Genomic DNA, 12,646 nt, shown 5'->3' with positions numbered 1-12,646 from the left:
TCCACGGGCTTAGGAGTCGGCGCGGCGGGGGCCCGGAGCAATAACATTCTTCTTTCTTTTGCAACCGCCTTGCACCGCAGTCGGATACACGAGAGGCACGGGGCTCTTTTCGAATGCAGTCGGTTTCCTGCAGTTCAATTCCGACGGAGCTGCAAAAGTCGGTGGCTTTAGCAGGCGGGTCGAAGCATGGCGGAGCGGGAACAGCGTATGCACCAGCGCGCCGGACGAGGGCTTCTGGTACAGAGTAAATCGTTACGAGCAAGTTCGTCGGAGTTCTCTCAACAGCACTTTAATGTTGCACGTTTTGATGAGCCGCGAGGGTATCATTCCCGACAAAAAAAAAAAAAAAAACAGAAAAACTTAAGAACAGCGCAAAGAATTGCGAAGCAACAGACAGTGATTGGTTTTGCATTAGGAGATGGAAAGATGTCTGCAAAGATTAGAGAGTAAAGACAGGGAACTGATATTTTAGTTTAAACTAAGAAGAAGCAACGTCTCGAAGGTCACGCAGAGCGCACAAAGGAGATAGCAGTAACGGGATGGGTGCCGAGGGAAAGAAAACGCGATCGGGGCGGCACGAGGCATAGATAGAGGGATGCTTAGGAAATTTGCAGGCCCAGAAGATAGTCTACTGACGCAAGACAGGGGTTAAATTGATGCCGTTGGGGGAGGCCGACAACCTGCAGTCGACACGAGCAGGCTGACGGTGGTGGTGGTGGTGGTAGTGATGATGATGATGATGATGATGATGAGGAGCAGGAGGAGGAGGAGGAGGAAACTGGCATCTTTCCTTTCGAAACCATGTGTCCGCACATTGAGATTTATTTGTTGCGGCCGATGTGACATCTTAATATTTGTTGTGACATTTACAACAGTTGAACCGGCCCGAATATACATCTGAAAGCTTCACTGCATGTTATGAAGAATGCTGCAGTGACGAAAACCATGAGTTCTTTACCGTACAAATTTAAATCCACGACGGTTTTTACCTTCCACACCATAACGCACGGAACCACACCGCGGCGTTCCAGGTAAAACACAATGCTACACCGCCACGTACCACATAGTACCACATACGTAAGAGAGAGAGAGAGAGAGAGAAGGAGAAATGAACGGGATGGGAAAGTCAGGGAGGTCAACCGGATAAGGTTCTGGTTTGCTATCCTGCACTGGGGGAAGGGGAAGGGAAAATGAAAGATGGATAGCTAGATAGATAAACTTTATTAAAAGAATAGTAAGAAGAATCGGTAATGGTCGGGGCCCCTAGTCCAGGGTTCCGCTGGCTCTTGCCATCTTCTAAGCTCTCTGTATCAGCTTGAGCTGGTCGTCGAGGGCCGAGCTGGACAGCAGTGCCCCCCATTGCTCTCTCCTGGTGTTCGTGTCGGGGTGTTCTATGTTGTGATCATGGAAGTCGAAGAGCCGGCCATCGCGTTAGTCATCCGCGAAGGCCAACAAGCAAACAAACCAGTGACGATCCTCACGGATTCCCAGCAGGCCTGCCGCAGCTTCCTACAGAGAAGAATTGGAAGACCTGCTGCACAAGTGCTAGCCCAAATACTCAAGGAGGACCCTGAGGGCATCACCACCCAAACCATCATCACGATGAAAGATGGAAAGAACAGCGACATACCACATATAATACACCAGAAGAAACCACACAGTACCACGCCGGACATACGCCACAATGTAGCGTATCACATCGTACCACACGACGACATAGCACATAATGTCATCCCACCGCCTATACCCCACCGCACCACAACACACAATTCTTCAGAGAAGTAGTTTGATGTAAAAAAGGAAAGGTTAGCGCTATCTGGTGCAGCCCTTCAGAAAGCACGACTCAGCGCCACAACGCTCGACTGCACGGCACCGCACGATATCAAACCCTCCACGACGCTGCAGCTCCGCAACGCTTCGGTGTTTCTTTTAAACATCGCGTGCGGTTCAATTTCTTGCATTTGCCCTCAAGGCCTCTCTCTCTCCCCCTCCTCGATCCAAGCGCGCGCGCGCCTTGCGACGGCAGATGGCGCTCGCGGCGGCGGCGGAGCATCGGGCGCGCGGGCGCCAACGCCGGTTCCGACCGCGGCGCGTCCGATCCCGGCGCTCCGCAGCGGAGCGGCGCCCGACCGCCAGTGCAGCATCGGCCAGCGGCGGTGGCATGCGCAACAGCAGCAGCGGACTGCGGCCCGGGCCCTGCTGCGGTGGCCCGTAGCGCGCGCGCGCCGCCGAGACCACACCGCCTCCACCATGGCATCGCCCACCGACGGCAAGCGACCGCCGCACGAGGAGATCACCTTCACGCCGCCCGACCACAGGTCTCTCTCAGAGTCCGTCTCTTTCACGTCCGCTGCTCGTGCTCACTGCCGCTGCCTGCTCAGCACCCGCTTTCACCCTTCCGCTTAGCGCCGCTGCATGCGATATCGTGGAGCGCCGTGCTTCGTCACTGCGCGCGGACGTCGTGCCGTACTTGCGGTTCACCGGCCTGCACGAGCTGTCGCTCGAGGCGAGCGAGTGTTTCCCGCTGCATTTTGTTGGTCTTGCACGCCGGCCGGGACCGCGGTGTAGGTGCATGCTTCGTCGTTTCTAATCGTTTTACGGTGCATCCGTGCGGCGTAATCTCCTTTCTGCGCTGAGAGGTATGTCGCGCTCTTTTGGCGTTATCGCGGGGCTTAAGCGGGCGACTTCGGGTTATATCATACCGCATGCTCCGGGCTTTTGCAACAGTGACGCGGCCACGAACGTTGCGAATGATGCACTTCCCACCGTGGTCACGGCGAGTGGGACTGGCGGTTGAAGATAACGCTCCGCCGCACACTTGCGAAGGAAGTAAGCCAGGGGCATCTCCAGATTGGTTCAGTGGCACGAACGTTAGTTAGCGTCGTGACAGGTGACATACGGAAATAGGGCAGCCACGACACTGCGGTTGGCGACCCGCGGTTATTCTGTGATGAACTATATTACAGGGAACAGAAAATTTATTTTTAAGGAACAGTTTGTCGTGATGTGTGGATTCGAGTTTGGCGTGGTAACAAGTGACGAATAGTTTTTCCGCTTCACGTTTACTCTCAGTGAACACCTTTATCAGGTCATGTGCCTTATGTCCCTTTAATGTGTGTAGTGCCTTGGAAGCAATTTGGTTGTTCCCTCTCGTATTGATTCAGGGTGCACTGCATCCGTCCCAGTTCATTTGATGCGACCGAACAGGTTGACAAGATTATTACGTGGACATGTTTGATGCTGATTTTGCAAGACACTCTCCCTTGTAGCATTTACTTTCATTCAATGTCTTTCCAAGCCAACCATTAGTGCCAATCGGCAGCCGTCATATGGCATTACGCATTCGCTGCGAGTTGTAAGACGGAGGGCGCGAGCATGGTTAAATTTTCTCGAAAGGCGCGTTGCTGGTAGAGCGCAGAGTTGCGGTGTAACCTGTCGGTTGCAGTGACCGCTTGCTTCAGCTTGTCCGCAGGATATATTTGACAGTGTGGGTATAATGCGCAAAATCACCCTCACTCTATTAAGGCCACGCGGATACTATCTTCGAGGGGCAGCATTATGTTGATGTGCTTCGAAGGACGTTTTCGTAAACTGACTGTAGTCTCGGTGCGTTAACAAACATTAATGCTCGAAATGAGTTTGGTACAACAAATCCGACAACAGTTCAGTCGACGACAGATGGCTGAGAGTTGTCATCGCAGTCTGCTCAATTAGTTAGCTATCTTGATAACTAAAATTTTAATTGCTACTTCTGAACCTCGTGTCGCAGTGACAGTACCGCAGATGTAGCCACAGAAGGTTAGAGTAATTGAAGGGATGTTAAAAGCATTCGTCATTCAGCATTCGTCATAGAAGTATTTGTCCACAAAAACTCATATTTTGCCGCTCTAATTTCGACACTGGGCTCACAAAGAGAGGCGGGAGCGTTTCCTACGTGATTATTCCCGCAAGTCTCGTATATATTTGAAAGCATACGCCTCCCCCCCCCCTCCCCTTCATATTTCACATAATATGCCTTCGAGCCACCCCTTAATTAACACATTTGTATCATAATCAAGTGGATGGGTTTACCGCTAAGCTCGTCGGCTGGGACAGGCCATAGCTTGCCGTACAAACGTGTGGTTGGAATGCCTCAGTGCCGTACAGCAGTGGGCTGTTTGACGTCACGACAGCGTCGTGCGTCACGTGGACAGCGCTTCCGGCTCAACTTGTGTGTCAAGTTTTGGAATCGCAACGGGACAAGAACGGTTGTCAGCAAACATCTCAACAACGAATGCTGCTTTTAAAATCGCGTAAACTGTTCTAACCTTCTGTGGCTAAATCTGTGATACTGCCTTTGCACAGGAAATTTAGAACCAGTAATTAAGAAGTTAATTAGTTAATAATGAACTGATTGCGATATGCGGCTACTCTCCAGTCCAATGCCGGCCGTACTGAAGGGACGAGCTAGTGAATGAAGAGTACTAACAGTGGTTGTCATGCAATATATATATATATATATATATATATATATATATATATATATATATATATATATATATATATATATATATATATATATATATATATAAACAATCGGGGGATCACTTTTAAAGCCACACGATATATCCTCTAGTAGACCTGCTGAGGCATGCTGCTGGGGACACTTATTGGTTAGCTCCATTTCCTCTTACAGTTGTTGGTGTTGAGAAACCCTAGAAAAGTTATGGAGTAGTGTCAAAAAGTGGTTTTCAAAGCTTGTAGCACATACGTTGAAACACCGCTGAGATTCTATTTACGAGTGTTAAAATGGTTTCCTTTCTTTTCAGTGAAACACCATTGAGCTATGTCAATTTGAAAGGTTGTTGGTTTATAATTCCCAATATACTAATTGGCAGCACTGAACGTGTAGTTGAAGTCAATTTAATTGTGCTGACAATTGTATTTAGCGATATTGAAAATTGTCCCGAACTTTTAATTGCAGCACAGTTGGGCTTTATTGTGTTGAGGAGTTCTAATTGTACCATTAACGCATCACTTGAGTGATGCTAGCATCGCAATTAAATATCAAAATATCAGACAACGTGTTCAAAAGTAAATTTATGGCAGCTTCTACTTAGATAGCCTGGGCCACTGTGCAGCTCAAAGCATAGTTGTACGGGACACATATTCAGTTTGTTGTAGTATCGCAACTTAGAGCGCAGCAATGGACGACCGACGACAACACACGTGCTGTCGTCTTTTTCTGCACTTTAAGTTGTGATACTGTAAGGCAATTCCAAGTAGCCCACCTATCCATCCTATTCATTTCGCTCTCACAAGCGCTATCGTAGAACAGCCCGTAATAAAACGACGTTTTTTTTTTTTTTTTTTGTAAGGGTGCCAGCAGAACTCTTTCTTTGCAATCACTGCTAATGCAATGAGGCGTGCTAGTGCCGCGACTTAGCTCTGCCTCCAGCATCGGGGCGGGTTAGAAATCACGTTAGAAGCCTCGCGAGAACGCATCCACTGTCATCAGTATCAACCCGCTGGTTCGCCACCTTTGATTACAGTGTCTCTGGGGTCGGTATAGTATGCTGGGCCCGACAGCCATCCACGCAAAGGGGGGGGGGGGGGAACAACCAAAAAGCTTCGCTTTAAAAGACTACCCGGTATTATACAGGTCATGCACCCACCCATCCTACGTACTTCCTTTCCACTGCTATAAAACATACAATTTTTCTCGTACAACTCAATGACTGAGGCTTAAAAGATGTCTCAGATCCCGCGTATTAACCGTATCGTAAAATAAACACATGGTTCACCATATTCTGTCGGCACGTGAGCTGTAGCGTGTCAATCGTATCCGTAGGGCTTTCGGGCCCCGTGTGAAGAGATGCTTTTTTTTTTTTGCCAATATAACGCCGCATGTCACGTTAATATCAGCCTAACAAGCACATTGCTTGCCCATATCGTTGCATAACTTTTGTGAGAAATACATGTCGTGGCAGTTATAGTTTCAGGGAAGTACTTATTTGCCTAGCCTTCTCGGTCCCGCACGCAAGTCGTAAACACTTGAAAATGCGTGCCTGTTTTTCCGAGTACAAATTCATTCCCGTTTCTTTCAGTGCAAGTTCAGAACGCCATTCTTGCAGCTCGCACAGACGCGAGCGTTATATTTGTCTCCGGTAATCTCGCATGAAGCTCTCCAGGACCAGCTCAATATGCAGCGCCCGATCGCGCGGCGGAGCACCCGTGGGCGCCGCAGGCTCGTGGATACAGAACAGGTGGCCCGCCGGCATAGATCAGGGGCTTCACGAAGGCCTAGCAGTGCTCTCCCGCCTCCTTCGCTTTCGCGAACAAGAAGCGAGAAAAATAGAAATGAAAATGACACGGCAACACAGCGCTTTTCGCCTATGTATAGGCCGGGCGACCCGCCAAAACAATATTCGTGCTACAAACCCGAGTTGATAAGAAAGAAACCTCCCGCGTTCGATAACGTCAAAGTATACGATGTATGTGTTACTATACCCAGTATACCGTGTGCTGCCGCAGTGCGCGGATACAAGAGTGTTTGTTTTTGAACGCGAATCATTATTGGCTTCTTGCCAGGCACTTCGCAGTATGAGTGGTAGGCTCCTGCTTCAGCCCAGTGCGGGCATCGTTCGTAAAAAGAAAGGGGGAAAAATTAGAAATTACGTGTCCGATGGTGGGTTTTGAATCCGAGTCCCCCAGCAGTCTCTCATCTCTAAATCCCGGTGCTCTAACACTGGGGTCGGCTCAAGTCGTAACGGAACAGGTCGTAATACTTCTTCGCCGGAGTAGAATAAATCAGTCTTCATTACATCGCCGTTGCCGTCGTGCTATATCGTCGTCACCGTCGCTTTGCTGCTGTCTTCACGCACATGCACGCTTGCTTCAGACAAACACACCAGTCTTACACACGCATGCCGGTTCATCTGGTAAAGCTTTGCGGAACTCCGAACCATGCCGAATAGCCAGCTCCTTGCAGAATGCTTCGTGTAGCACCGATTTCAACTGATCGTGGCCTCTGCTTAATTTTTTTGCTTCTCCTTTAATCGTCCGCACGACGACGTGACGATGACAGATAATTGCAAGGAACGTTCCCGACGTAAAGCTTCTCCGCAAATCCAGCTACAGTGTCCATAATAAGAAAACGAAAGAGAAAAGAAACTTCAGTGCCGCAAACAAATGCCAACGCGTACTTGATTTTGCAAGTTTGCCTGAGCGTATGTTTTTTAGTGTGATACTGTCATACTTCGTTATCAGACGTTGTGTGTTGCGGCAAAGGCAGATTTAGCGACAGGTGAGGCTGCGAGGTCGCTTCGCAATTTCATAAAATTTCGCAGAAAGAAAGAAAGAAAGAAAGAAAGAAAGAAAGAAAGAAAGAAAGAAAGAACCGTCGCTGTGTCACACTACGAAGTGCAACCGTTATCCTTTTACGAAATACGGTCACGCAGATTCTATCGCATCGCGCGTGGAGGCCAGTCAGCTTGTCAACGGCCTTCTTCGTGCCACCAAGCAAACAAGGCGCGCGCAATTCAATTAAGCGAATAGAGGCCTTCGGATGGCGACTGCGGCTGAGTAGTGCTTCCGTGCGCGGGACGCCTTGGAAGCGTTGCGTGCTTAGGCCAAGGGCTGTCGTACATCTTCGACCGCGTTGTGCGCTATATAGAGGCGACCGATGCGCGCGCCAACTCGTCTTCAGTTAGCTCCCCATGTATGCGTTCGTTTTTCTTGCTCCACTCTCTTTTGAACTGCTAGACCTGGCTGGCATCCATTAGAGGCACATTCGCAACCTTTTGTAACTCCGCGTAAGGCGATTTGGCGCGCGTCGTCGTGGCAACGGCTAACGGCCACGGAGTTTTACCTGAACACGGAACGAAATGGACGGACTGGAGTTCGAAGCGGAACCCGAAGAGACTTCTAAATTTTTCTTCCCGGAATCGGCTGACCGATGCAAAACTTTTTTTCCTTTTTTTTTTTTTTTAGTTAGCTGAGGAGCGAGTGGGAAATAGGCCACCGAAGGGCCGCCTATGCCAATCATCAAAAATAAACTCCGACTAAGGGATGTATGGAAGGAAAAAATAAATAAATCAGTAATGCGTACAATCCGACGTAGCTGGCTATACAATATAATTTTAAAAGTGCTCTGTATGGGCGGCAAGAGGAACATCCAGTCACAGCCAAGCGTTACCAAAAGAGTCTCAATCCGTACGGCCAGAGTCCATGGAAGGACTCTGGTACGGCTAAAAAACAGAAAAGTCATAAATAAAGCACACAAAAGAAGTACGCAGAGTCAACGCGCGCACATTGTAGTCTATGCGAAGCGCAGATTTCGTGATGCGGTTAATAAAAATGATATAAATTTGCCTATTTTGTACCGTCGCTTTTGGCGTCAAGGAAAATGGCCCGCGTGCGTATACTCTCGCTCACCCGTGACACGCAATGTGACAAATCTTTCAGTGGCTTATGTTCCCTAATTTATTATTTATATAATAAATGTAACGGTCACTTCTTGGCCGATCGCCAATCGTGGGTGCGTGCCATCGTGCAGAAATCGTCACCGTCATAATCAACACGCGGATGCGCTTCGTGCCGATCTCCCGTGGCGGGTGTGGAAACCATCACTCATAATCGACACGCGGACACGCTTTTTGGCCGTTCCCTCGTTGTGGGTTATGTGCCGTAACGTCCAAAAAGCGTGTCCGCGTGTCGGTTATGAGTGATTGTTTCCATTATAATTATGAGTAACGATTTCCTACTATAGTAAGAAATCGTCACCATCATCAAGACGCGGCAATCATCTGAAAGAGCTACTTGGTGGCAGGATATGTTCCACTCGCTTCTTCGCCAAATTCCCGTTCTGGTTACGTGCCCATAGTGTATGGTAAATTATCGCTATATTCAACACGGGGCGACCATCTCAAATAGCTGTTTGGTGTATGCACGAAGGGGGAAGCATGCGTGCGCTTGTGGCCTAGCGGTTAGGGCGTCGGGTGGCTGCGCTGGCGGGAGAAGCTTGGCAGATCATAGGGACAGTGTTTTTGCGCGGTCGCGGTAGGTGGGGGTCGCGCGGTGGGTTTCTCCGCGTCTTGCTGTATTGCTGGGGCGGACGCGTGATCGCTGTGCTGTAAAACGTGGGGCAGGATACGAGCAGTTACGTGCGCGTCACCGCGTAGCCAAACGACAAAAGGGTTTCTGCGATGGGGGAAGAACGTGAACAGTATGCGCGTAGATGAGATGGAATTCCACGCCTCTTGTGCGTCCTTGCGTAGAATTCATTTGGACGTTTTGCTTTACGTAGAATACAATTGCGTTGCAGACGCCGTCTTTCCGCTCTTTCTTGTGGTTGTTTTGGTTGTTGTTGTTATCGTTGCTGTTGTGTTATAGTAATGTTAACAATTCGCAATAATTATGCGTGTGTGCAGTATCGCTACGGGAACGTCTGTAGCCACAAGCACGAAGATCAGACACATTCATGTAATAATCGTCATTTCCGTTGAATCCGAACGATCGCAGCTCCAGAGTTCCCTTCTAATAATTATTGTAGGAAAGCCTACGACACGAATCACGCGCACTAAGTTTTGCTTTTTGATGGTGACTCTTTTTCACCGTATCGTCACTGATGTCGATTTGTTTCTTAAACGTCCCAACAACGCGACAGTAATAAACATTACTGAAAAATTGTGCAGAAAACGTCGATTCTCAGTGTGATCGAACACCCGAACGCTTCCACAAAGCCGTTAGCTTGAAGACGTACGTTTGTTGCAATGAGCATCTCGGCGCGGCTTTTGTTGGGCTTCACTGCGTGATCTCGCCGAGAACAGCACGGTTAACCGTGGTCCTTTCTATAAACACGCAGGTACCGAGATATTTCCGGTTAAGCCCTGTGGAAGAATACAAGTTACATTTGCCTATTAGTATACGTACCTCTCCAGCTGGCACCTGTTTTGCAGAGAAGTTTACAATGTCCGACAATTTAATTTTTTTCTCCTAAGTGCAACAAGAAAGCTACATACATTAGCTCGACGCGTGGGGCACGTTTCTTGTTTATCTGAGCACATCAGGAACATGTACCTGTAGTAAACCATGGGACAAAAATACCTATTTCTTTTCCTTGGCTTACTTGGCCGTCAAAAATGCACGACCGGAAGTTTTCAGGGGTCCCGAACACACTGCTACCACAGTGCGGATGAAAGGGCGAGACCGTGTTCTCCACCAGAGCATCTAAATCTTGAGACGCCTCGAAGCTATCGCACGAGAGCACGTGCGTGTATTTAGTTTGCGTTCGGCGACGATACGCGCGCGGCAACTCGTTCGAGCGAGGGCACTTGCCCTTTCCGTCGGCGCCTTTGTATCGGCGGTGAAAGTCGAATCCCCGCCGACCACCTTGCTACCGCGCAACCTGGCGAAAGGAAATCTGTTCGCTTCGATAACTCCATCGAAACGAGGGTCTCGCGCACTTCATTCCGAGTGTCGTCGGGGTCCCATTCCTCTCGTCCAATGAGCCGCGAGAAGAGGTCACGAAAGCAACGAGCAGGCGGCGACGTTTCGTCCAGCGCGTTCCGGCACGCGCTCGCGTCGCCCGCAGTGCGAGAGGGGCTCGCAGGGCACGACGTCCCGTTCCTCGCAGGGCACGCGTCGTATACGCACGGAGGGCACCGGGCTAAATTGGCCTCGCTGCCGCTGCCCCGCCAACGACACGCGGTCCCTCTCGCCTCCCGGGTGGCGCACGCCTCGAGCTTCGCTCGGAGTCGACGGCTGCGTATTATAGGCTAGTTGGTTCTTGATCGCGGATGCGAAGTGGCGCTGCGTAGTTTTAACAGAGAGAGAGAGAGAGAGAGAGGGGGGGGGAGGCGGAGAAAGGCAGAGAGGTTAACAAAAAAGAAATTAAAACTCAATTCTGCGGTTTTGCGTGCCAGAACCACGATCTGATTATGAGGCACGCCGTAATGTGGATGGCTCCGGATTAATTGTGAACAGCTGGGGTTCCTTAACCCTGTAATATCCAAACCCACTTACACATCAAAGAATATATGAAAAGAATGAGGTTATTGACATTTATTTCTGGCCATGGCGAGTACATACGTATAAAAACAAAAACACAACTAAGTTGTTCTTTAGTTATAACCTAATTACTGTACTAACTAACGAATTAGTAATTAGATTGATAAGCTATACGCTGCTGATACATCACTCCAGCATAACAAAAACAAAACGCAACTATGACCTTTGCATGGAGTTTCCCGTGCTTGAATCATCATTTTGAGGCATCAAATTCGGCGTAGCCTATATATGATGCATCGGACATCGCAGGGTGCAAGGTGCCCCCAATGCCCGTTACTACACGAGCGCCTGTGCGTTCCGCTGCCATCGGAATGCGGCTACCTCGAGCGGCTACCTCGAGCTCAACAGCCCAACGCCGTAGCCGGTGGGCTGCCGTGGTGGCTAGGTTATCCAAGCACGTGCCCAGTTTTCCACCCTACAGTTGGGGAAAGGGAAAGGGGGAATGCAGATGAGAAGCAGGAAAGATGAGAATAAAGAGGCAGTCATTTTGAACGCGCCCACGGAGGACTGTTCGCCGACAGACGCAAGCGTTCGTACAGTCAATGCTGTCGCCTTCAAAAAGCGCAGCGGGGCTTTTGTGGCCTTGTACTTGCAAGATTGCTTAGGCCAATGTCCGGAGATCTTTTCCTTCGAGAGCGGTATGTCATCCAAGCGGCTCATAGTAGCTCACAGGGCACACTGTTGAGCGTCGGAGAATGCGCAGTGACACGGAAGGTGTCTGGACTCTCGCTGTCCTTTACTCCCCTACACTCCTACGCCCACTGCTGACCGCCATTCACCTGCCAGCCGTCTGCGCTAGACAGTTGCAGTGCGGTAACGAAATGCTTATAACGAAGTGCTATACAGTGCTCCAAAATCCTTCATTATACAGGTCACTTTGTTGTCAATATTGCGCACTGTGGCACTCATCGTGAAGCAAACTTAACACATTCAACAAGGGAAAAGCATTATTTAATACGAATTGAAGAGATAATCATTCGCCTTTTCTTCAGCGCACACTTCGCATGGCGGAATGCGCGACCGCGCCGACCTCATTGCACCGAGTTTCACGACATGCCCCGCGGTGAAACGCGGTAGCGATGCCAGGTAAAACTGCAGACCGTCGAACGCAGTTATCGCTATTCTTACTGAAAATCTTCTTCGACAGGCTTTTCATCACTGTTGCCTTCGTTAACATTCGCACCCTTTCCGCCAATGAAGGCTTTGGAATTTGAAGTCGTCGTCGGTCGCCAGTTATGACACCATGCATCACGTCGTCATCGACTGCGACGTATTCGTCAACTGTCGCACCTAATGCTACGTTACAACAGGCAGAGTACGAGTTCAGCGATTTTTGAATCTGTGCACCAGGCGGGGGGGGGGGGGGGGGGGTGTACTCTGTGAGAGTCCACCTAGTGGACTGTCCATTTCGGCCGCTGCCGATTGGATGCAGCTGTACGAGAGAGGAGGAGACGAGCGGCCCTAGCCAATCAGCAGCGGCCGAAATGGACAGTGCACTAGGTGGACTGTTACAGAATACTCCCCCAGGACTATACTATCATCGGCAGGCCTCATAAAGTGTGTCGCTAGCGATTCCGTTAGCTAGCGTACGACGCAG

The 12,646-nt window shown here is 49.7% G+C and overlaps 1 protein-coding gene across 1 annotated transcript in view; it reads left to right on the top strand.

Moving 5' to 3' along the window:
- The first annotated feature begins 2,078 nt into the window (after window positions 1–2,078).
- The window catches only part of LOC142575349 (neprilysin-1-like), an 83,669-nt gene continuing 73,101 nt past the window's right edge, over window positions 2,079–12,646 (top strand). The window contains exon 1 of the mRNA XM_075684633.1: window positions 2,079–2,318. Within this exon, the coding sequence (XP_075540748.1) occupies window positions 2,251–2,318 (68 nt within the window). The 5' untranslated portion in view covers window positions 2,079–2,250. The remainder of the gene's footprint in view (window positions 2,319–12,646) is intronic.

Source organism: Dermacentor variabilis, chromosome 3 (genome assembly GCF_050947875.1).
Source record: "Dermacentor variabilis isolate Ectoservices chromosome 3, ASM5094787v1, whole genome shotgun sequence".
Classification (NCBI taxonomy): Eukaryota; Metazoa; Arthropoda; class Arachnida; order Ixodida; family Ixodidae; genus Dermacentor; species Dermacentor variabilis.
The sequence above is the reverse complement of the archived record's forward strand: the minus strand, read 5'-3'. Positions and strand labels throughout refer to the sequence as shown.